This window comes from Oreochromis niloticus, linkage group LG23, assembly GCF_001858045.2.
Source record: "Oreochromis niloticus isolate F11D_XX linkage group LG23, O_niloticus_UMD_NMBU, whole genome shotgun sequence".
In the NCBI taxonomy this organism is placed as follows: domain Eukaryota; kingdom Metazoa; phylum Chordata; class Actinopteri; order Cichliformes; family Cichlidae; genus Oreochromis; species Oreochromis niloticus.
The window spans coordinates 23,922,663-23,948,694 of NC_031986.2; the positions used below are offsets into that span (position 1 = coordinate 23,922,663).

Genomic DNA, 26,032 nt, shown 5'->3' on the forward strand with positions numbered 1-26,032 from the left:
CAGTTTTATATAAATGATAATGGACATTTCTGTAATGCAACTGACTTCTGACAAAATGTTCGATTTTCCTTCCAGTTTCTCTCCTTCATTTTTACTCTCAAGTCAAACGGATTTGACATGGGAAGAAGCAGAGAGAGAACCGCAACCAGGAGAGAAGATACTGGAGCTGTTAATATCAGTGTGCAGACATGGAACATTCCCTTTTAGTGAGAGATGCTCCTGTGCAGACTGTGATTTCCTGTTGGATCTGTTCTCCCATGTGAAGGATTGTGAAACTAAAGCAGGCTTGAGTGTCCTTCCATCATTACAGTCAGTATTTTCAGCTCCTGCAGTCTGGTTCATAAACCTCTCAGAGAGAAAGACCTCCATCCTCCTGGAAGTGCTGAAACTCCAACCAGAGAAGAAACAGGTGGAGCTGAGAGGCTGCTCACATGAAGAGAGTGAACTGAGGAGTTTCCTTCAGTGTCTGCCTTATATCTCACAGCTCAGGTAAATATGTTTTCCTTTAAAAACATATCTGCATGTGTAACACAGTATACTTCACTACTACAGAATGTAGAGTAAGTTAGGATCTTGGGGGTTATGTTCTCTAAGTACCAACTAAGGAGCAACTGACACACAGCTAAAAGAAAACTTAAAACAATTATTGAAACAACCCCATAAACAGCAGTTTAACATTTCACACTATTGAAATTTCACAACATTTCAGTCTTCTCACTTCAGGTGTCTGTATAGTGTTATTGTGTGGATGCCTTTGATGCCTTTAAACTTTATTCTTCAAGTTGCTACCCGGTTTTTCGGCACTTAACTACTCCCTCAGTTTTCAGCCGATTTTCTCCGTTCAAACTCTAAACTGTTCTGCTCTTTCTGCTAATTCCAGCTATGACTTTTGGTGTTTATTACTATTATACTTTTTAAAATATTACACTTTTTTCCTTTAATTTGTCCCATTGAAATGAATGGAAAACTTCCACAATTCTGCTAAAACTTGCTTGGTTTTGAAACTTAACTGCTTCCTCATACTTTCACCTAGAAACTCCATTCAAACTTTAAAATGTTCTCAGATTATTGGGCTATTCCTGTGTGATTCAGCTTTTTCTACCATTTTAATTTTATACCTGTTTAAGTTTTCAGTTCCAAAATTGTGAGTTTTCAGAAAATACATGCGTTGCTATGGTTGCTATGCAATTAACTCAGAGTGTGTGCTGGTCTGTTCTGAATTTTCTCTTCATGTCCGAACAACTTCTTACTCGCTCAATTTCCACTCAACCCCCACAAATTATACATCAAAACGTAGGTATTTTTGCTGGCTTTCAGACAATGTTACTATCTTTATTGTGAGATTTACCGTTTTTTCGCAATTCACCTCGAAGTGACACATTGTCTGGTTACTCCCCATTCAAAGTCTATGGGGAGGTTTTGAAATTCAGAGCTGAAATTCTGTAACGGGAGGCATTTTGAAATCGCAATATCTCCTTAACAAAGCAAAGTTAGGACATGAGGCTTGTGCCAATATATCTTCAGACACTCCTGACACTCACAGTGGAAGCAGTTTTTACATTCATTTTACCGTTGAGCCATAAATTACGTTTGTTTGAGGGGTGGAAATCTGTCCTCCTCTCAGTTTTCACACTCTGGAAATGAAGCCGTTTCTTCTCTCGTCATATCTCAGCGACGGAGGTACAAAGAGCTATGAAAATCGCAGTCAAAATGCACCAAAGTCCGCTGATTCACCCAGTACAAGAATTATGCTGCTAGCCCTCCTAGTTTTTGAGTTACACGACGTTTTGTAACTCCAAAAAACGGCGCTTTTCGCCTCTCACCGCGATCTATTTCTGATTGCTGATGTCTTTGTTTTTCAGCCGCCCCCCCCCTTCCAGGTGGCGCAATCAGTAATGACACGGCTCTGCAGCTCAAAGGTCGTGGGTTCAATCCCACCTTGGTCCACATGTTTTTTTTTCTTCACTACAAATTTATACACTATCACAGACCTGTAATTTATTTTGCTAATTTATTACAATTCTGCAAAGTTTTATGATTTTATGATTTATGATTTTCTAATATGGACCTCAGATTCTTGTTAACGCTCCATGGCAGAAACAAGTACACAGCCTGATGAAGCAGACAGAGGCAGTACCTCTGATTAGTGAATTTGAGCAGAACCAGGTTGTTCTTTCATTTCATTTCTTTATTTATTTCACACATGGTTCAACAGTGTTTCTTTTTCTACATACAGAACCTTCTGCCTCTTTTCAGCAGAAATTCTGCTCATTCACCTCTTTTCAGCGCAATGTTCTGGTTCTACAATACAGTACAATACAACTTTATATGTATAGCACGTTTAAAAGACCAACGGTACACCAAAGTGCTTTACAATAAAAACAAGAAAATTAAGACAATAAATAAAAGACTATTAACAAAGTACCACATATGTCGTCAGGTTAAAGGCACTAATTATACAGCAATAGAAGGGAATATAAGAACAAAGTTACTAAGAACAGATATAGCTAGAAGATAAAATACATAAATAAGAAATAGAAACAAATATAAAACAGGGACACTAACTAGATGGAAAAGCTATGTTGAATAAATGAGTTTTTAAACGGGATTTAAAAGATAAAATGGAGTCTGACGCACGGATAGCGATAGGAAGGTTGTTCCAAAGATTCGGTGCAACCAGGGCAAAAGCACGGTCACCCCTAGATTTAAGTCTAGATCTAGGCTGAGCCAAGAGTAATTGGGCTGAAGACCTGAGGGCTCGCCCAGGGACATATAGACTAAGAAGATCGACAAGATAACGAGGGGCTAAATTATTTAAAATTTTAAAGGTGAGCAACAATATTTTAAATTCAATGCGATATTTTATGGGTAGCCAATGCAACTCAATAAGAACAGGGGTGATAGAGGCATGCTTTCTAGTGCCAGTCAGGAGGCGAGCCGCAGCATTCTGGACAAGCTGAAGTCTGTGAAGGAGAGCGGAGTGAAGACCAAAGTAGAGAGAATTACAGTAATCCAATCTAGAAGTCACAAAAGCATGAATGAGCTTTACAAGATCTTCATGAGGGACATAGTGCTTAGCCTTAGCAATAAGGCGCAGTTGGTAAAAACTAGATTTGATTACTGAAGATACGTTTGTTAAATTTGAAAGAGCTATCCAGCAGGACACCTAGGTCACTAACTGAGTCAGAGAAAGAAGTGGCAAAGGAACCAAAGGTATCAGCTAATAGGCCCCTAGGGATATGGTTGCCAAACACCACAATCTCCGTTTTCTTATCATTCTGGATAAGGGAATTGTCTGAAAGCCATTCTCTGACTTCGCTCATGCACTCAAGGAAGCAGTGCAATGAAGGAGCAATGTCATCATCATGTAATTGAAAATATATTTGTATGTCATCGGCATAGAGGTGATAAGAAATGTTATATTTTTCAAAGATTAAGCCTAGGGGGAGCATATATAAAGAGAATAACATTGGGCCAAGCACAGAGCCTTGGGGCACACCACAGCATAAGGATGCAGTTGAGGAAGAATAAGTACCCAAGGTAACGGAGAAGGACCTGTTCAAAAGGTATGATTTGAACCAGTTAAGGGCTTCACCCCTAATGCCCACAGTGCATTCTAACCTCGTTAATAAAATATTATGGTCAACCATATCAAAGGCTGAGGACAAATCCAATAAGACTAATACAGCAGAATGCCCTGAATCAGTAATTAAGAGGAGATCATTAAGGACTCTCAGCAAAGCTGTTTCAGTGCTGTGGCGTGGTTTAAAACCAGATTGAAATTTATCACAGATGTCATGCGCATCCAGGTAAGCCTGGAGTTGCGAGAGAACTATCTTCTCTAGGATTTTGGAGAGGAACGGAAGTTTGGATATCGGCCTATAATTAACGAAATCACAATGATCAAGACACCTTTTTTTAAGAACAGGTTGCACTATAGCATGTTTAAAAACAGAGGGAACACAGCCAGAAAACAATGATAATTTCATTAAAAACAGAATACTTGGCCCAATTACATCAAAGCCATCCTTCACAATGCGAGGCGGAAGAGGTTCATATGCAGAACTAGTCATTTTCAGTCTCTTGACAATTTGCTTTAATGAACAGAGTGACACTGGCTCAAACTGATGAAGAGTTGAAGCACATTCTCCAGTGAGAGCAGGGCTCACCACTGGGGGGAGTGAGGATTTGAGAGATAGAATTTTATCAGTAAAGTATTTTAGAAATTGTTCACAGAGGGCTGAGGATGGGACCATCGGCATATCAGGGCAGGGATTAACCACTGAATTAAAGATTTTAAATAGCAATCGAGGGTTATGGCCGTTGGTCACAATAATATCAGAGAAAAAGGCTGCTTTAGCACGTTTAGCAGCAATTTGAAACTCCAGGCGGCTAGAACGCAAAGTATCAAAGGATACTTGGAGATTATCTTTCTTCCATTTCCTCTCAGCTTGGCGGCATACACGCCGCAGGGCACGCGTAGAATCATTAAACCAACGTTGAGAATTAGTTCTAGGAGATTTCATTTTGATCGGTGCTACAGTATCAAGGATGGAAGAACACATGGATAGCAAAGAGTCAGCGATGTCGTCAACCGTATGATGTTTGGAGCAGTCAAAGCTAGTAGTAGAGGCAGAGTTGAGGAAAGCTACAGAAAATTTAGTCACAGATTCATAATTAATAATACGCATAGGGCGTCGGGGATTCTCAGGAAACAGTTCAATCTTACACAGATCAGTGTCAAAGATAACTGGGAAGTGATCAGAGATCCCAACATTATCAATATGCTTAATACAAATATCCAAGCCATATGAGAAAACCAAATCGAGGGTATGGCCTTTGAAGTGGGTTGGCCCATTAACCCACTGAACAAGGTTAAAAGAGTCAGTTAAGGTAAGAAAGTCCATGGCTAAAAGGTCATCCTTACAGCAAATATGAATGTTAAAATCACCAGTAATAAGAACACAGTCATAATCAACAAAAATAGATTCTAACAGATCAGAAAAATCATGAATAAAAAATTTATTATACTTCGGGGGACGATAAACCACGGCACACAAGGTTTTAGAAGAACTGACCAGTTCCACTAATTGAACTTCAAAGCTACCGTAGGTAGGAGAAGGCAGCTGCTGAGCTTTATGTATATTTTTAAAAACTGAGGCTAAGCCACCACCTCTACCCGTAAGCCTTGGTGAGCTAAAGAAGGAACAGTCAGGGGGAAGAAGCTCCGAGAAGGAGAAGGAGTCATCAGGGCGAATCCATGTCTCTGTCAGGAACAAGATGTCAAGCCCCGAAGAGAGGAAGAAGTCATTTAAAATAAAAGTCTTATTCACCAGTGACCTTGCATTCAGTAGCGCCATCCGCGTCATAGTTGCGTCTCTGCTCGTAACGCAGCGCAGATGACTTAGATTGTTGCGGCACGCACCACCTCTGGAAGACGATATCCAGGTCCGAGTAGGTAGGCATGCCTCTGGGAGGGCGGGGTAGTCTTGCTGCCCGGCGAAGCAAATCCACCGACGGCTGAGTGATCGAACAGAAAGCCGGGAGCAGGAAGAGGTACGTAGAAGGTCCGTGGTAGCATATGGATCAGCCATAGCCTGAGCTCGAAAATAAGCCTTAAGGCGGACACGAATGCCGCTCCGTTTACCCCGCTTCCTGTAGCGTTTCTTGCGCAGGGTGGGTAAAGGCAGGCAGGATACGTTGGTGGAGGAGACCGAGCGCATCAAGCTGGCGCCTCCCAGGGTCCATCGTGAGTCCGAGTCATGAGATTGAGAAAAACGAAGGTCCAAAAGTATTTGCCGGTCATAGGTAATTAGTGCGTTGCCACCAGATGAACATAATGTTAAAAGAATGAGTAGTACAATGCAAAAGTCGAGAAAAAGGAGTCTAAAGCAGGGAGGAGGAAGACGGCCAGCCATACACACCGGCGCCATCTTTTTTCATTCCAGTGGAAAATAGGAAAAAGGAATAGAAATTTACAGCCCCTTTTCCCTCTTATCTGCAGAAATTCTGCTGAGTCACCTCTTTTCTGCAAAATTTTCAGCCTTTTCACCTCCTATCATTACAATTCTCAGCAGCTTCTACTCATTTCAGCAGAATTGTCAGTCTGTCCACCTCTTCTGTGTGTGAATGAATTTGGGTCAGTAAGATGAGTCGCTGCCTTGTGTCCAGGAGGGCCAGGTTCGAATCCTGCTCAGGGTGACATCTTTTTTTTTTCACCACCATATAACTTTTTGCAACTTTTCAGCTTTTCAGCAGACAGCTTCAGTGTTAAGGCATCCACACAGCATTTTCGCAGGAAATGCAAATTTTTCTAGTTGTTAGTAGTATTACCCAGATAATGTATTGTATGGAGATCTCATAAGATTATCAGTCCAGAATTAATGCAGCTATCACTTCTAAGTAGGCTGGAAATTTTGCTGAATCCTGATCATCAGAGGTGGATTAATCTGTCACACTTGAACGATTTTAGACTCCAGAAAAAAAAAAAAACCTGCACAGGCAGTGAAGCCATTTTGCATCAATGTTGCATGATAACTTCGTCACCACAAGTGACTATATCTCTTCATATATAACAACTTAATGCAATAAATAAAAAAATGAATGAAAGGACCTTAAAACATTTTCCATCTACAGCTATCAACTCAGTCTTGTCTTTTGTGAACAGCAGCCACATTAATCCAGTTCTTACTGAATTGTGAGAATTCACCTCACTGTTACATGAGGGAATTACAAAACACTGTTATATTTATCACCTGTTTACAGTCAAGAAAACATACCTCTTAGTTTTAAATAAACAACATAATAGAGTACTTAAAGGAACACAGAATTTATGTTATACTTAGCTAATGGCTAGCTTGCTATGCTAACTCAGTAACTCATCAGACATTCAAAGGAATAATTAAACAGAGGTACACCAGCATCAAAACAAAAGGTGTCCTCATTTCCCAGCAAGCACAAGAGTAAAACCCAACTTTGTGTCTTCAATCATAACTTTTTAATCAGAACTAAAGAGAAAAAAACTCTGACCAACAACATACATAGCCTAAAAGTTGTTCTCCTTTGCTATCCGGTCTTTAGGTCTGACGTCATTAGCCATTTCTGGGTCCAAACTCCACTTCATGTCCCAAAGTCAAATAAACACTGCAGCATCACTGAGAGTTTAAAACTAAATTATTTAATCTTTAACCCTCTGGGACCCCAATTTAAGATGACACAGCAACACAATGCAGCAACCCAGTCTCCATTTCAACTTGAATCGAAAGTGCAGACTTCAAACTATATACCAGTTTTTAAATTGTGTTGAAAGGCCCCGTAAAACCAGAGTTATAATAAAAAATACACGCAATGTTTTTTACTGAATAAAACTGGTAAAAACGCAGTTTTCTAAAGATAGCGCTAGCAAGCACTCTCCGCTTGTGAGCAAAAGAAAAACAAAAAAGAAAACTACCCTTTCCTATCACTGTTAAAGTGTATCATGTCGACCAGTCAAGAAATTAAATGGCAACATGTGGCATTTGGTTATTTAGGAATAGGGGGAAGTTTTAGGTGTTGACCGGCAAGGGCGAACAAGCGAAAGAAAGAGAGAGCGAGTTTTCACATGTGAGAGATTTGTGACATTTAGCGTGTGTTTGGAGTGTGTAGTTGGTGTGTTGTCTTGTGTAGTTAGCGTGTAGTTAGCGTGTAGTGTAGTTGTTTTTGTTTTGTGTGTCAGTTATACTGTTGAATGTCACAGTTGCTCCAAAAAAGCCACCAAAGGCAGACTGCAGTGTAAACGCTGTCTCCAGGTGGAGAAGTGACACACCTCATGTTGTACCTGCAAAGTTTAGGCCTGTGGTGTGCTCCTCTGTCTTATAGTGGACAGACTATTTTTTGGAGTGGCACAAATAATTTGCTTGCATTCTTATTTGATGCAGAACACCTGATTGTTCTGTAAATATTTTTAAATGGTTCTATAAAAAACGCCTCAGGCATTGGCTGCATTTTTAGGTAAATAGTACCATAGAACTTTGTTGTTTACAAAACTTGTGCATAATTTTTTAGAAATGTACAATTTAAATTTGCATTTCAAGTTATGAAACATGTTTGTGGTTGTTACAGTATGAAATATAACTTTTTCTACTCAGATTTTAAGCTTTTTTGTCTGAATTTAGATCAGTTATGCTATTATAGTGTGTCAAAATGAAAAAGACTCCAAATTCAGATATGTGAGGTTGTGCTGAAAAGAATGATACCAAACAAGGCAAGATAAACAGTTTTTAAAGGTGAAATGCAGAGGTGAAATCAAAAGTAGTCAAAAAGGGCCAATTATACCCTGGAACCCAGGGGTTAATAAAATGATCAGTGTGGCTGCTCTAGGTGTAACAGGTTTAACATCCAGGCATCCATGAAAACAGAATTTATGAAATTTAACGGAGTCAGAAGTTATCAGGAAGCTAGCTCAGTAGTTTCCAACCTAACATAATATACCATATTCTGACTGAGGGATTTCTGAAAAATTAAAACGTACAGCTCTGCTATCACTTCTGGCACAAATGAAGACAGAAAACTAAACAGTAGTGACATTTGTAGGGTTACTGCAGTTGGGCTAGCTGGTATATAATGATGTGCTACGTGGTGGACATAGACAACACATTAGTGATGCTAACTTTTTTCCACTTGATAAACGTTAACGCGAAGGTTCCCGATGGTTAGGGACAAATGACAAATTGCGTGGCAGAATCCTGTAAACTGACCAAACTTCAGTCAGGAGAACAACTGAGATAATCCAGCCACAATACAAGGTTAGTCCTTTATTTACTGATGCATGGGCTGAGCTATATTTACATTGTAATGCTTTAAAACTGAGCTTTAAAATGGATAGTGGTAATAAAAACTGAGAGAGGCCGACAGTGATCACTGTCGGGGGGTTGTTTAGATTAAATAGAACGAGATACAGAGATCAAAATGTGTTAAAAACGCAACAGCCTTGATACGTAGTTTGGACCCGGAAGCAGGTTCATATGTCATCACTTAAAGACCGGATAGCAACTCAAGTTCACAAACACTACACGGTGTCAGAGTGCCACCTACTGACATTAGTTGGGAACAGCAGTTAATTTTAATCAGGCAATCTAATGTGGGTTACATGCATGGACTATTTTGGTATGAATCAGGTAAAGAAACTTTGTGTGTTGCATAAACCAACTTGAACATTTTATTCTAAAATGTAAATAATGTTCTCATTTATATTTCTACATAAACACATAAAAGAATTATGGGTTATGTTACAAAATCAGTTTCACCCTGGTTCTTTTGATTCCTCGGGCATCCAGAGACGGCACCGGAACTCAGTAGTCATTTCACAAAACCTTTATTCATCTTCATTCATCTTTAGTTAAGCATGCATCTTCTAGAAGGGAAGACGTGCCAGGCCGGTGTCCCTCTGCAAAATCTTCACTCCTTTGTCTGTGAAACGCAGTTTTGTAGAAGCGACCCCATCATAAAACCCCCATGGTGTCCTGCAAACTCTGTGTCCGTGTGTGTATGCACGAGCACGTGAGTGCCTGTGTGTGCGCGTACCCTTATGTCTATGTGAGTGCATGTGAGTGACTGTGTGCACGTACCTGTTTGTATGTGTGTGTACGTGAGTGAGTGCGCATGTAGGTGTGGGTGTGTCGTAACAGTCAAAGCACTGTTTGTGTGTGTCTCTGTATACGTGACTTCCTGGGGGTCATAAAAGTAATCTCCACACCCAAGCGAAACCAAATTCCTCTACACAACATAGAAAACACAGTTAACATATTACAAACACTGAGAACACCACTCTGCATCCACTGGGCCATTGACCTCTTATTGTCTTACATTTACAGATAAGCATGTGGAGAGTCTCCTGCAAACCTACTTCCAAGTTATGGCAATTATGAACTTTTATTAAAGGTACAAGAATCAGCATCAACAACCCCCAACTGTAGCTTCCTGACTCCTTTTATGACACCTCATGACTCCTTTCTCTCTAAACAATTACACACACTCTCAAGCCCAAAGCTAAACCAAACTGAAACACAGACAAATCCTTCCTTATTACTGTGATCTAAACAAATTTAACACATTGCATTTTAATAATTATTTTCTTGTACTCACAGTTACTATGGTTTGTCTCAAATCCATGCACATTGCACTTAACCATAATTATTCAAAGTTTCTTATGACAGAGAGGTAACAGAGTACTGCTTAAATCCCATTTTCACAGGGAAAACTCTGTTTAAAATCCTTTAAAATGTGCATTCTTCAGCTTGGAGTCTCCAAGGTCAACTGGCTTTCCTGCTGCAACAGTGTCCTACCAAAAAAAAACAACAACCCCCCTTCCGGTTTCCTCTCCCCTTTATAGAGAAGGGCTCCAATCCTTCCCAATCAACTGCTCCCTGTACTCAGCTCCAAAAAGCTGGCAGCTGGACTAGAGTAGAATCTCCACTCCCACATGCGTGTGGCCCACACCTCACACAAGACGGGCTGTATCCCAATTCAGGGTCTGCAACCTTAAAGGCCACATTTTAAGGCCGATTACGTCACAGCGACGCGACGAAGGCTGCCCCAATTCAAATGCAGCTTCAAATGCGTCCTTCATTTCCCTGAATTTTATTTATGGCCCAACATATCCCAGACAGCGCAGCGGTGGGTGTGGAGAATTTTGCCCCCCAAAAAACGGCGGACGGCTGAAGCGGGGCGGCCAAAGAGTAAACTCTTAAAAGTAAGTACTGAATATTATGTCACTTCTTATGTGCGAATGTTTAATAACGAAGAACATTAAAACATGACTGTTGGCCACATGTCGGCAAAGTTATGTGACATTAGTGATGTTTGTACTTTCAGCGTCAGCTTTGTTTTAAAGCCTTTACTGTAAAATATACGCCGTTCAATAGTCGACCTTAATCTTACAGAGAATGTGATGATTTTATGGATAATTAAAGTCAGTCATATATCCAGAAACACAACAAGCTGAAAGTCAGTGATGCTGCTCGGTTTGCAGTCCTGAATATGACGGCACAAGCAGGATTCACTGCACTGTTAATGTTAGCTATGTTATATTGCTGCCTCTGTTCGGTGGTGTCGAGCCAAACGGACTTTAACATGTGTTTGAACGAGCTGACGGTTCACTCGTTAAGCTGAAAGAAAGATGCTTTAATCACAGGAGTCACACATGTGTCCACTGGACCATCTGGGAACTCTTCTTGTTTAGCACTCGTAATAACACAAACACTAAATCCTCCTTCTCTTGTGCTGTTTTGTAGCAGTGTATACACCTGAGACTGTCACCTGTCTGTCTGTCCTGCACTCTCTCTCTGTTTCTTTCTCTCTGATTGTCTAATAAAAGTATGAACATGTATTTATAAGTTACACTTGTGTTTGAATCCTGCAGCTTATCACACATTTGATTTCCATGTGTGACAACTGCAAGTGTCCAGAGTGAGGACAGACTGAGGGACCCACTGCTGCACATCATCTGTGAGGCTTTGCACCCCTGATGATCCACCAGGACAAACTCAGCAGTGTGTGAGGAAGAGGAGGAGGAAGAGCCAGCAGCAGCTGACAGATGGAGAGAATAGACAGACTGTTCCCTCTTTGTGAAGGAAAGTTTAAAATAACTAATTGTCTGTCCTGAATCAGTCTTATTAGGAAATGTTCAAATAATGTTATCATTCCAGTGTTTTCAGTGTGGGAGAAAGTACTCAGGGCCTTCAGGTTACACACTATGAAAGGCAGCAACAAGTTTCATATTCAGAAACCTAAAGTATGTATCAGCAGCAGAATGGAGCTAAAAATAAATGTTTGTTTCTATGAAGCTTTGAGTATTTTGGATTAGTAGCACTGCTGTGTTTGTTACATCATATTGCTGTAATTGTTTATATGCTTTATATATTCTGAGGTAAGTTGATCTATAGTGTTACATCATATTCTATAAGGATGTTATGTGTTTGTATAGTTTCTGCCCAGTTTGACCCATTTAGCAGAAGTCAGCCTGTTTAAGGCTCTGATATCTATTCTGTATGACTTAAAGCAGTTATGACATGGTCTGATTTTCTCACCAATAAAGGCATATTGAATATATCAGTCTACTCTTCATTCTATCAGAAACAGTTTTCACAGCTCGTACATTTTCTTTTTACACATATGTGTAAGCACTGAGCCAAATTTAGTAATGCCAACATATTAAAAAACAGTATTTGTCTCTTATATATAATACATGTATATATATCTTTGAGTAAATCTTTGAGTGAAGATTTAAGGTGACAGGAAATATAAATAACTGCAACTTGAATCTTTACTGAAGCTCAGTATTGGGCACAGAGTTCAAGTTCACTGCTGTAATAACTATTATGGTTAATATAATAAAATGACTGTTCCGTTTCAGAAATGAAGCCCAACAATCATGTTTTCACAGTCCCGTGGTCTCAGCCTCAGATACTTATCAATCACACAATCATGTAAAAACAAACAAACAAATGAACAAAAGATGTTCTCCTTCATTTCTGTCAAACAATGTTGTATGAAACGTTTCCAGCGGTTGGTATCACGGTTGCTAGGCAACATGGGCAGCGTGACGGAGGCTAGACCATCCCATTTCAGAAGCCTCGCACTTCCGGCCATAACGGTCTTTGAGTACGCGGCCCTTGTGGACCGTTAAGGCTGCGTAGTTTAAGGCTGCAGACCCTGAATTGGGATACAGCCACAGACCCCAAAGCATGTATAAAAAAAAAAATAAAAAAAAAGTAATGGCAACCCAAATGTTTAGTGGAGGATTCTCTCCATTCTTTTCCACCATGCTACACTCTGCAACACTAACTCATAAAGCTCATTGTATGACACCACTCTGCTGCAAACATTCTTTTTCCGTCCAGCAGAGCACATCATGAACAAAACTTGATATAGTTTTAAAAAATATATTAACTTATTTTATTTTTTTTAATCTTCCAGCAGCACTGCTAACAGTAAATTGATCAAAATCTAAATTAATTATTTGCTCAGTAAATATTGGTAAATGCAGTCCTGATCAAAAGTTTAAGACCACTTGAAAAATGGCAGAATTTTTTTTTTTGCATGGTTGGATCTTAACAAGGTTCCAAGTAGAGCTTCAACATGCAACAAGAAGAAATGGGAGAGAGAAAACATTTTTTGACCATGCAATTTATTGAAAACAACGCTTAAAATGTACAGGCTGTTTTACAGCCTTTGATTTCTGTTTGTCGGGGATACAGGTTTTTTTGGAGGTGTGGTCTTAAACTTTTGATGTGAATATTAACTTTTGATAAATAATAGGGAATATTTCACAGAGCATCACAGACAAGTGTAAACAGCACAAACACAATGTTCATATTTAAGTGATAAAAGCTGTCACATGATAATGCAGGAAAGTGTCTCTGGGACGTTTAAGAGTTTTTTCTTTAGTTAATTTCTTTAGTTCATTCATCAAGTTCAACTTTCCTCTGGTTTGTAGTCATTTAGTTTTAGTATACAGGTCAGCGTCCAGTCAGGTTCAGTTCGAAAGAGCTCCTTAAGTAAAGTTATAGGTTTTCTGACTTACAAAGACATAAAACAGTCTGTAATTTTTTTTTATCATAGTTTCATTTTACTGAAGAGAGACAGAAACAATAGCAACCAAACATCCAGATTAAACACAGACCTGATAAAGTGATTTGTGTGTCAATGATTGGAATTAGCATTTCATCCATTAGTAGTGTGTGGTTGTTTTTATGCAGCTCAGATCAAATTATCACTAAATATTTCCGTCTTATTGTTCCAGTGTTGATACTAATACATCAGATGAAGACACAACAAGGTTCTTTGTGAATCTGTTCTGTGCAGCAGAAGAGAGAGAACAGCAGACAGGAGAGAAGATACTGGAGCTGTTATCATCAGTGTGCAGATACAAAAACAGTCCTCTTAAACAGAAGTGGTGTGACTTCCTCATGGACCTGTACTCTTATGAGACTAAAACAGGCAGGAATGTCCTTCACTTATTAAAGTCAGTTTTCCAGTCAGCTCCTGCAGTCTGGTCCATAAACCTCTCAGAGAGAAAGACCTCCATCCTCCTGGAAGTGCTGAAACTCCAACCAGAGAAGAAACATGTGGAGCTGACAGGCTGCTCACATGAAGAGAGTGAAGTGAGGAGTTTCCTGCAGTGTCTGCCTTACATCTCACAGCTCAGGTAAATGAATTTTACTTCATACAATTCACACTGCATCAGAACAGATAACATCTTAAACAAAGAAAGTTGCGACAGTTTTTTTTTCATAATTTTCATTAATTCACTGCTGCGGTAAATCAACTCAAACAGTACAAAAAAATTTGAACTTTACATAATTAAGTCTGTATAAAATGAGATGCTCCCTGAAATCAACAGTGTAAGTATTTTATGTTCTATGAATTATAATTTAATTATAAAATTTTTGCGGGAGCAGCAGTCTAAGCAGAGAAGCCCAGACCTCCCTCTACCCAGGCACCTCCTCCAGCTTGTCCGGGGGAACACCAAGGCATTCCTAGGCCAGCCGAGAGATATAATCTCGCCAGCGTGTCCTAGGTCTACCCCGGGGCCTTCTTACGGTGGGACATGCCTGGAACACCTCGCCCAGCATCCTTGTCAGATGCCCGAACCACCTCAACTGGCTCCTTGCAAGGAGGAGCAGTGGCTCTACTCTAAGCCCCTCCCAAATGGCTGTACTTCTCCCCCTATCTCTAAGGGAGAGGAAGGTTGTTTCCACTACTTGTATCTGCGATCTCGTTCTTTTGGTAACCACCCACAGCCCAAGACCAGGGTAGGGACGTAGATTGACCGGTAAATTGAAAGCTTTGCTTTTACACTCTGCTCTCTCTGCACACGGCAGACTGGTACAGCGTCTGCATCACTGCAGCTACAGCACCAATCCATCTGTTGATCTCCTACTCCCTTCTTCCATCACTCATGAACAAGACCCCAAGATACTTAAACTCCTCCCTTCTCCAAGTCCACAAAACAGATATAAACTGTATCCTCGTGTTCCAGTGTTCCACGACCAGGACTAAAACCGAATTGAGCCTCCTGTATCTGAGGTTTGTCTAACAGATGGAATCTCCTTTCCAGCACCCTGGCATAGACTGTCCCGGGGAGGCTGGGGAGTGTGGTCCCCCTACAGTTGGAACACACCCTCCGGTCCCCCTTCTTAAAGATGGGAACCACCAACACGGCCTGACAGTCCAGTGGCACTGCCCCTGATCTCCACGCACATTGCAGAGGCGTGTCAACAAGACAGCTTTACAACATCCAGAGCCCTCAGGAACTCAGGGCAAACCTCATCCACCCCAGGGACCCTGTCACCAAGGAGTTGTTTAACTGCCTCAGTGACCTCACCACCGGAGATAGATGAGTCATCCCCCTCATCCCCAGACTCTGCTTCCTCCATGGGCCAGTGGGATTAAGGAGGTCCTTGAAGTATTCCTTCCACTGCCAGACAATGTTCTCAGTTGCAGCTGATTTTTAGTTCAAAGATGAAGCTGTATTTAAGAACATTTGAGAAATGCTGAGAAAATAAATTACACTCTGTACACACTCTGGGCAACTCAGTGTCCAGAACTCTGGTCAGCCAACACGCTGTGCTTATTGCTCCACTTTATTTGGGGGCGTTTATGTTGTCTGTTGAGACTTGTGAACCCACATGAAGACCAGAGAGTACCAATGATTTGAATCATTGAATCTAGTTCCACTAAAAGAGGGACAGTTCACCCTGTCCCGGACAGGGTGAACTGTTCCCTTGATTGTATACTTATAGGGGTCTTTTGATTCCCTCTTAGTCTGCTCCCACACCTAGAACTAATTTGCCATGGGAGAGTCTACCAGGGGGCAAAAGTGCTGCCGATAACAGACAAACCCTCCACCATGATAAGGTAGTGATTCAGTATTATCAGTGTCAGGGCTCAGAGTTGGCAGACTCCGTGGTTAGGTTTTGTTTATTCTTGGGTTTTGATTCCTGTTATGATTTTGGCTTCTATTTTTCATGTTTCTTAGTTATTCTTCTGCAGTTCTGTGATTTTCTAGCGTTTAGGTTTGTCTCTGTGCCTCTCTTGTGTTCCTTGTGTTGTGTCATGTCATTTCCTATTTTTATTTTGACAGTGCCATGCCCTGTGTCAGTGTGTCTATTTTTTTGGACTATTTTTTTCCAGCAATAAAGCTGCCACTTTAAGTTCCTCTTTTCTGTTTAAATTCTGCTTTTGGGTCCACCTCTTTCCTGCCTGCCTCAGTTTCACATGACAATCAGTTTTATATTTACACATTAGTTTTATCCACATTGATCCTTCATTTCACATATATGTTGAATTCAGTAATGATAAAGATTCAGTCTTTTTTGTAATTATTTTTCAGCTGTTCTTAACACTCACTTGAGCTTTTAGTCCCCTGAATGGAAAATGAAAAAACTGAGCTGTTTTTGAATGTCACTGTCTGACTTATTAAAACAATAATTTTTCACTTTGAAACATGTGACAATCTTTTGTCTGTATGATGATAATGAAATCATGTTTCATAAGAATAAAACGGTAACAATTACACAGCCATGTTAAAAGAATAAAAACTAGGGCTCTCAGCGTTAATCGCATTAAGCAGATTAATCTGCTATCATGATTAACGTGATTAGAATTTTTACCTTAAACACAATTACCCCATCAGGAGCGCGGAATGACTCAAAATCCCTGAAATGTCTCTGTCAACACATTTTGGGCAGTTTGTCTGAAGCCTGTCAATTCTGTGTTCCCGATGAGTTATTTGCATTAAAAATTTTATTCGTGTTAATCGTGATGTCAGATTAATCTGCTTAACGTGATTAACGCTGACAGCCCTAATAAAAACATGTCACATAAACTTTAAGATAGATAGGATCTGCTGCTGCACAGAGGGCTGAACAATGAAGCAGGTTCATCATAACCAGGCTTTCTTTGTGTTAGCTGGCTTGATGAAACCTAAACCAGCAGTCAGAGATAACGACTGTCACAATGTGGGTTCAAAACTTCATGTGTGAATGGATGATACAAATCAATGAAGAAGTGAGCTGATGAATAAATATTTGTGTGTTTGAGTGCTCTGTGCTGCAGTTTATTTGTAAGCTGACAGCTGTACAGTAGAGCTCAGAGACTTTAACCTCGATCCATTTAAACATTAAAGGTTACTCGCTGCATTCAGGTCTGATACACAATCTGATGAAGGAGACGAGGAAACCTCTTTAGTTTTTCACCACATCAAAGTGAAGTTCATGTTATTGGTGGGATCTTCTCTGTGATAAATGGACTAAACACAGACTGATGGATGTTCTAATGTGTGAAACAGATGTGCAACAGATTAAGCTCCACATCTGTTTCACACTGCATCACCAGCTGAATACATGTAAACTTGTTTGACCATGTGGCACACAGACTGTGCTGCTATAACCAGAGGTGCACATAAGTGGTCCGCAGGTGCGCATGGGCTTTCAAAATAAAAGACACGCACCAGATAAGAAGTTGCAACGTGCGTTTGCGTACATAAGATTTTCTGGAGGAGGACAGACATTTATTTAGAACTCTTAAATATGTCAAAGCAATTACTTTGGTGTTTCTCCACCTCCAAAGAAAAGTCAGGAGTCTGAACCGCAAAGAAGCGCGTATTCTTGGAAAAGTGGTTGCAGGAGGTGAGCTGGCTTCAAACAAATGATGAATGCACAGACATGTGGTGCAGAATATGCCGTGAAAATCCCGCTGTAGCGGACAAATACAGTGCCTTTTTATGTACGCAAACATGTATTGCAACTTCTTATCTGGTGCGCTTCTTTTATTTTGAAAGCACATGCAGACCTGCGGACCACTTATGTGCACCTCTGGCTATAACTTTACAGCTGGCTTTCATTCAGTGCTGTTAGTCAGACTGATACAGATCAACACGTACTGATTCAGCAGAGACTCTACATCACACTCAGAGCAGACTGGAAATAACAGAATCAGACAAAATGTGGCATTTAAAGCTGATTTTAATCTGAAACTCTGAACATAACCTGATCTAAACCTGGCTGTGTATTCACATCTGTTACCATGGTGATCAATCCAGACATTGCCGAAAGACCTGACTTTTAGCTCAACACAGCTAACTAACCCATTAATCTCTTTGTATTCCACAACTCTGCTGGAGCAGAAATTATTCTTTTCTATGTAATTTGACAAACTTCTAAGAGCAAATTAATTAAAATCTAATTTATTAATTGCTCAGTCAATATTAGTAATTGTGTGATTTCCACGTGTGTGATTTGAGCAGCAGGTGAAGCTGCTGTTGTACAAGATATGAAGTGTAGATGTTGTTGTTCCACTCTGTGTTTCTACGTTGTTGATATTTAGTGTTTTACTCTCTAAAGTCAGACAGTAAATAAAATGACAGTTACAGTTCAGCACGCAGTGATTTCACACACAGGATTAGTGTTTGTGTTGTGAGTCAGTAACAGTCTAAAAACAATGTTCAGCTGCTCTGATGGAAGATGGCTTTAAATGGACTTTCATTATATACAGGACACACATGGACAAGATGGAGTCCATCAGTAGTGTGTGGTTGTGTTTATGCAGCTCAGATCAAATCATCACTAAATGTTTCCGTCTTATTGTTCCAGTGTTGATTGTCGGAGGTTACATCTTCATGAAGCAGTCAGGTTCTTTGTGAATCTGTTCTGTGCAGCAGCAGAGAGAGAACAGCAGACAGGAGAGAAGATACTGGAGCTGTTATCATCAGTGTGCACACATCAAACATTCCCTGTTCATGAGGGATACATGGATGATTCTTATGTGTCTGATTTCCTGCTGGATCTGTACTCTCATGTGAAGGACTGTGAGCCTGAAACAGGCCTGAATGTCCTTCCATCATTACAGTCAGTTTTCCAGTCAGCTCCTGCAGTCTGGTCCATAAACCTCTCAGAGAGAAAGACCTCCATCCTCCTGGAAGTGCTGAAACTCCAACCAGTGAAGAAACATGTGGAGCTGACAGGCTGGGCCCATGAAGAGAGTGAAGTACTGAGTTTCCTTCGGTGTCTGCCTTATATCTCACAGCTCAGGTAAATATGTTTTCCTTTAAAAACATATCTGCATGTGTAACACAGTATACTTCACTACTATAGAATGTAGAGTAAGTTAGGATCTTGGGGGTTATGTTCTCTAGGTACCAACTAAGGAGCGATTGATACACAGCTAAAAGAAAAGTTAAAACAATAATTAAAACAACCCCATAAAGTGTTGGGTCGCAAATTTTGAAGCCAATATGAACCTTATCCCACCAACGCTGTGGAGGACCAGCTTTTCAGATCTAATTAAAATCAAGTCACTCAAAAAGATCCTCTGGAAAAGAGTATAATTCTTACAAGACAGAGTTTTATTAAACAGTGTCATTTGGGGTGGCTGTAGCTCAGAAGGTAGAGCAGGCCATCTACTGATTGGAAGGTTGGTCGTTCAATTTCTGGCTTCCCCTTGTCTGCATGCCAAATATCCTTGGGCAAGATACTAACCCCAAATTGCTCTCCGATGCATCCATCGGAGTATGAATGTGTGTGAATGTTAGCAAGGAAAGCACTTAGAAAAATGTGCTTGTGTGAATGGGTGTGAATGGGTGAATGCACAAGTTGTATAAAGTGCTTTGAGTGCTCAGAAGAGTAGAAAAGCGCAATATAAGAACCAGTCCATTTACCATTTACCATATGAACAGCAAAAATGGTACAAATACAGCAAGGAAGTATAGTGAACCCCGGGGTGTAGAGCACAAACAGCAGAGACTCACAAAATGACAGACAGGAAAAAAGCAGCCCCGGGCATATCTGACCCTCCTTTTTATAGGATCAATAACCGCTACTCCTGCTGTTGGGTAACTTTCCATTCCTTGTTTTTTTTAATCGGACCGAATTAACTTTAAACTAATAAGTATTTCCTCAACTCTACAAGCATCAATATTATCTGAATTGTCAATGTAATATGTTTGCCAATACTTTTCCCCAATCAGTTGTCAATTTGCACTTTCTTCTTTAATCTCTGACACCTGTGTTGCATAACTTTCTGGCACTACTCCGTAACATTCGGAGCGCTGTTCCCAGCAGCCATCATTTTTAATTGGGTCTCTTTGACAGTTTTATGGGCAGGCAAGAGAAGGAGCCAAACGCAAACTCGCTGAAACAAAAAGTAAACTCCAAAAAACACAGCTTTATTGCTGGTGTGGTAAGACACAAATAGCAATTCAAAACTAAACTGGGGAAACTAAAGCACAAGGAGACACAGGGAAAATCACACACAGCTATGAGGGAAGACGCGACACTGAACACAGGAAGACTGAGGACTTAAATACACACATGAGGTGATCAGGAGAAGTGGCAACACATGGGGGGACAGCTGAAACAAATGAACATAATGACATCACAGGGGAAGTGTAAAACTAAACACAATAACACAGGAACACAGGAACTCTTTCAAAATAAAATAGGAAACATAATGAAACTCAGACATGACTACATGAACTTGACCACAAAAGACATGCAGACATGAAACACATAAAGGACAAGGGAGACTTAACAGGGGGGCTGAAAACACAAGGGGAATCTAACAAACAAATGAACTTAGATAACTTAATGAACTTAAACAAATAATAAACATCAAAATAAACTAAAACTCAAAATGCTGGGTCAAAAGACCCAGGATTGTGACACTATATGGGTTAAGGATGGGTGGTTCACCACCTTCTGGCAGCCCAGACAGGCAGAGAGGCTCTCAGGTGCATCTTAGCAGGGCCCAGTTTATTTAACCCTATGTTTGGACTTGTCACCGTTGGCCATAACACAGTCAAAGGTTACCTGTTGATCCTAATTACTACATTTAAGACAGTATTGATCACATATGCTCATACAACAAGTGGCACAAACTTCATTAATATAATTAAAGTTAATATTTGACCTAAATATGTTGGTCTTGTGATTTGAACCTGTAGGTTAGATACTTATCAGTGATTCTATTATATAAACATTCCAGTGTAGATACACATATAGTGTATACAAGTATATGTGATTACAGAGTATATATGTGAGTATATGTCCAGTGTATACAGGTATATATGTCATAAAAAATCCAGAACAAAACAGCAATTTAACATTTCACAATAAGGAGTTCTAACAGTCCATGTTTTTCTGTCCACATACTCAAGTTTCATAGTTCACAGTTCTTTTCAGTCTCTTCAGTTCAGGTGTCTGTGTAGTGTTATGTTAGTAGTACTACCCGGATGATGTGTTGTATTGAGATCTGATAAGATTATCTGTCCAAAAGTAACACAGCTGTCACTGGAAATTTTGCTGCATCACAGCTGGAGATCCTGAATCCTGACTCATCACAGGTGGATTAATGTGTCTCACTCGCACAATTTCAGACTCCAACAAAACTTACTATGTTCTGTCTTCAATCTGTGCACAGAGCACTTAACCATAATTATTCAGTGTCTTTGGGCAGAGCAGCATTAGAGTACTGCTTAAGTCTCACAAAACTCTGTTCAAACTCAAGTAAGTTGGACTGTTTTGCTGGTTTTCCGCATACTCAGTAAAAAGTAACTTGAGACTCATCTTCGATATATTTGAACAAGTTGTAGCATCATAATTAATAGAGACCATCGCCTGTTAGAGGAGATCACTGACAGTATAAAACATGGACTGTGACATCACTCATTCTTTGGTGAAGTCCCTTCAGTCCGACTGTGAAACCAAGAAATCATCCAAGCTTGTTATCTATTGATATCTAATTGTTATCTAATGATTTTTGATTGACAATTCATTAGACAATGAGCATGTCTGGGGTCATCTAATTGTGACATTTTATAAAATGAACTTCATGTTTTATTTTGTTTTTTATTATGGACTGAAAGTGAACCCATAAACACATCAGGAAAGTCTTTGCTGAGGTCACAGAGTGATGGAGGACAGAGCCAGTTTCCCATAGATTTGAACTGGGGAGTCCTTTTGTAAAAAGAGAAGTGGCCCCTTACTTGATGTTTCAAAGAATGCAAGAAATACGATATTTCCACTTTGGCTTCACGTTTCAGACCAAGAAGTTACATCTATCTTTTATGCTGTCTATGGTAGATATTTAACAGTTCACTTCTCACTAGAGATGCACCGGTCGACCAGCTGGGGACCAAAACTGAATCCAGCCTTGTGATAGACTGGTGATCTATGCAGAGTGTACCCTGCCTCTCACCTTATGAGAGGTGGGATTTTCTCCAGGCCAATCATGACCCTCAATTGGATAACTGGAAGAAAATGGATGGATCAGCACATTGGTCTGAAATGGGAACAAGAGAATCAGTTTGAGACATTTTCAATTGTGAGCCAGTTAGCTCTAAATCTTTAGCGTTATGCAAGCACAAATTTTAATTTCACAAGATATAAGACAATAATGTTACGGTCACATGCTGTTACTGTAGAAGTTCTTCACTGACGCTGTACATGAACGAGACACCAAGATCAACATTTTGTGATGTGTGTATGGCAAAAAGTAGACCGTGGGGAACCTCCAGTAAAACATTTGGAATAACAAACCTTATGAAAGACTTAAAATACCTTCACCCAGCTGAACATGCTTGTTTAAAGAAACTAAAAACTAATACAGGGATGGCCAACTCCAGGCCTCAAGAGCCGATGTCCTGCAGGTTTAGATCCATCACAGCTGCTTCAAATGGTTAAATGACCTCCTCAACATGTCTTGAAGTTCTCCAGAGGCCTGGTAATGAACTAATCATTTGATTCAGGTGTGTTGACCCAGGGGGATATCTAAAACCTGCAGGATACTGGCCCTCAAGGCCTGGAGTTGGACACCCCTGAACTAATATGCTGAAACTACAGCTAGCCAGAGCTGGTTACAAGCCAGTGGCCCTTCTATCTTTCCTTGGTTTGAGCAGTGAACAGACCAAAGCAACTAAAAGCAAAATTATAGAATTATCATCGGTAATCGCTGATCAGCCGTTCTCCATAGATGAGGACAGAGGCTTCAGAAAACTGATAACCTGTCTCAACCCAAAATACACTTTACTGAGTAGGTGTTACTTTTTATGTAACACCTGCTCATGTTACCAAAGTTGTTAAATCTCATTTCATGACACACTCAGCTGCCACAAGCTGATCACAAAGCAGCAATTAATACATTAATGTATATATATCTTTTATAAGTTATCAACATAGTGAAAATGTGTATCTGATCTTTTTTTTCATATATAAATCTGCTGCAGCTGCTTTTGTTTGTTCAGGTAAAATATGTCCAAGGAGCTGAGAGTAATCCTACAGCAACTCATTTTCAGTGAATTATTATTTGGACTTTCAGGGCAATTTCTCATGAGGATGAGAGAAGATGCTGTAACTCAGTGCATTTGGGGAACATTGTAAAGTTCAATAATTAATTTTATTATGAAACCAAAATTCTACGTCAATGAAAAGTAGAAATGTGTTTGTACTTGCTCTCAGTGACTGTTCTTAAAAAGAAAATAAATCATAATCAGCAAAACATCAAATTGGCAAGTCAAACTTAAACATCTTGATGCATTCTCAATCTACCAGATAAGTAAATCCCCAAAAGTTGATTCTGTTCATTTGGACGTAGTGTTTTCAGTGGGAGAAGTGTTTTGTCACTCATCAAAGTGACTTCTTCAGTCTCAGCTGACTGCAGGTTTCCCCAATCTTATAAACAGTATATTTGCATAATGACTGAAACTAGTTGCACTGAAGGAACAATGGGCTGAGAGGTCAGTTCCTTGATCATTAATAGAAATGTTATTTGTCATACATACAGTACAAGATATAATGAACACGTAGTTAAATGCTTGTGTCCGATCTGCAGACGTAGTCGCGCCATTCAAGGGCTTGGGTTTAGCATGGGGCGTGGGGGGGTGTAAAGGTGTGTAGTCTTACCACTACACTATCCAGCTGCCTAATGTGCAAATTCTCATGACCATTGATAACCAACCACTGATCAAAGCCCACTGATCAATGGCCATGAGTATCATTCACAGAGAGTTGGGGAATGGCTGCAATCACAGCATTTAAAGATTGTGAAACATGTACCCTTAGGCCCCCTCCTCGATTCAAAGTAATATAGTGTACGCTGTTAAGTACCAGGAGGATTGCCAGGATTTATACATCAGGAAAACCAAACAACCTCTGGCGAAGCGGATGGTACAACAAAGAAGAGCTACCTCGTTAGGCCAGGACACTGCAGTCTATTTACACCTACAGGCCAGTGGACACTCTTTCAATGATGAGGATGTACACATGTGTACACATGTGAAAAGGTAAAGACCATCTCTGAATCGAGGAGGGGGCCTAAGGGTACATCTTTCGGCATCTTACAATGCTGTGATTGCAGCCATTCCCTCATAGGCATTGATCAGTGGTTGTTGATGAATGGTCATGCAGTCCATGCAATCAGCTGAGACTGAAGAAGTCACTTGGATGAGTGAGGAAACGTTACTTCCACTGAAAACGCTACGTCCAGATGAACAGAATCAACTTTTGGGGGTCAGACTTAAACAATTAGAAATCTAAGACTGTCCATTAAAAATTTAAATCAGCACATCTCTAGTACTCACTAGAACCAGTAATGTGATGGTTTTGTTTTTTTTCTCTACCGCTTTTTACTGTGTGTACATTTCAAAGATCAAACATAATTCCTTGCATGATATAATAATAGTTATAACAGAGTGGTTGTAAATGATAATAGTCATCTATGTTTCTGATGTTATGACAAAATGTTCAATTCTTGTTTTAGTTTCTCCTCTTCATTTTTACGCTCCACTGAAACCAATTTAATGCTGGGAAAAGCAGAGAGAGAACAGCAGCCAGGAGAGAAGATACTGAAGCTGTTATCATCAGTGTGCAGATATGGAACATTCCCTTTTAATCACACAGATGATGACTACAAAAAAATGGCGTATCAGTCTGATTTCCTGCTGGATCTGTGCTCCCATGTGAAGGAGTGCGAATCTAAAACAGGCTTGAGTGTCCTTCCATCATTACAGTCAGTTTTCCAGTCAGCTCCTGCAGTCTGGTCCATAAACCTCTCAGAGAGAAAGACCTCCATCCTCCTGGAAGTGCTGAAACTCCAACCAGAGAAGAAACAGGTGGAGCTGACAGGCTGCTCACATGAAGAGAGTGAAGTGAGGAGTTTCCTGCAGTGTCTGCCTTATATCTCACAGCTCAGGTAAATGACTTGTACTTTACATGATTAAAATGTTTTTTTTTCTTTAAACAGAGCACATCATAAACCAAACACGATTAAGTTAATATATTTTTAAAAACTATATCGTGTTTGGTTTTATTTTATTTATTTATTTATTTTTTTAAATTTGTATTTCTTTATCTTCCAGCAGCACTTACAACAAAACAAAATGATAAAAATAAAGCAAACGCAATTAATTACACAATAAATATTTTTAAATATGCAATTTCCACTTGTGTTTTTTATCTGAGCTGCAGGTGAAGTTGCTGTTGTACAAGATATGAAGTGTAGATGTTGTTGTTCCACTCTGTGTTTCTATGTTGTTGATATTTAGTGTTTTACTCTCTAAAGTCAGACAGCAAATAAAATGACAGTTACAGTTCAGCACGCAGTGATTTCACACACAGGATTAGTGTTTGTGTTGTGAGTCAGTAACAGTCTAAAAACAATGTTCAGCTGCTCTGATGGAAGATGGCTTTAAAATGGACTTTCATTATATATACAGGACACACATGGACAAGATGGAGTCCATCAGTAGTGTGTGGTTGTGTTTATGCAGCTCAGATCAAATCATCACTAAATGTTTCCTTCTTATTGTTCCAGTGTTTATCCTCTGAGGTCACGTCTTCATGAAGCAGTCAGGTTCTTTTTGAAACTGTTCTGTGCAGCAGACAGGAGAGAACAGCAGACAGGAGAGAAGATACTGGAGCTGTTATCATCAGTGTGCACATATCAAACATTCCCTTTTGATGAGAGATACATGGACGATATTGAAACCGAAGAAGTTCAA

The 26,032-nt window shown here is 39.9% G+C and overlaps 2 protein-coding genes across 3 annotated transcripts in view; both read left to right on the plus strand.

The window, feature by feature from the left end:
• Positions 1 to 16,419, plus strand: part of LOC112843900 (nucleotide-binding oligomerization domain-containing protein 1) — a 31,919-nt gene extending 15,500 nt beyond the window's left edge. The window contains exon 7 of one of the 2 annotated variants that reach the window (XM_025903230.1): positions 15,098 to 16,419. In XM_025903230.1, the coding sequence (XP_025759015.1) occupies positions 15,098 to 15,110 (13 nt within the window). In that variant the 3' untranslated portion in view covers positions 15,111 to 16,419. The other variant, XM_025903228.1, reaches the window with a different exon arrangement.
• LOC106098971 (uncharacterized) overlaps positions 1 to 26,032 on the plus strand; it is a 242,365-nt gene that overhangs the window by 191,749 nt on the left and 24,584 nt on the right. The window lies entirely within an intron of this gene.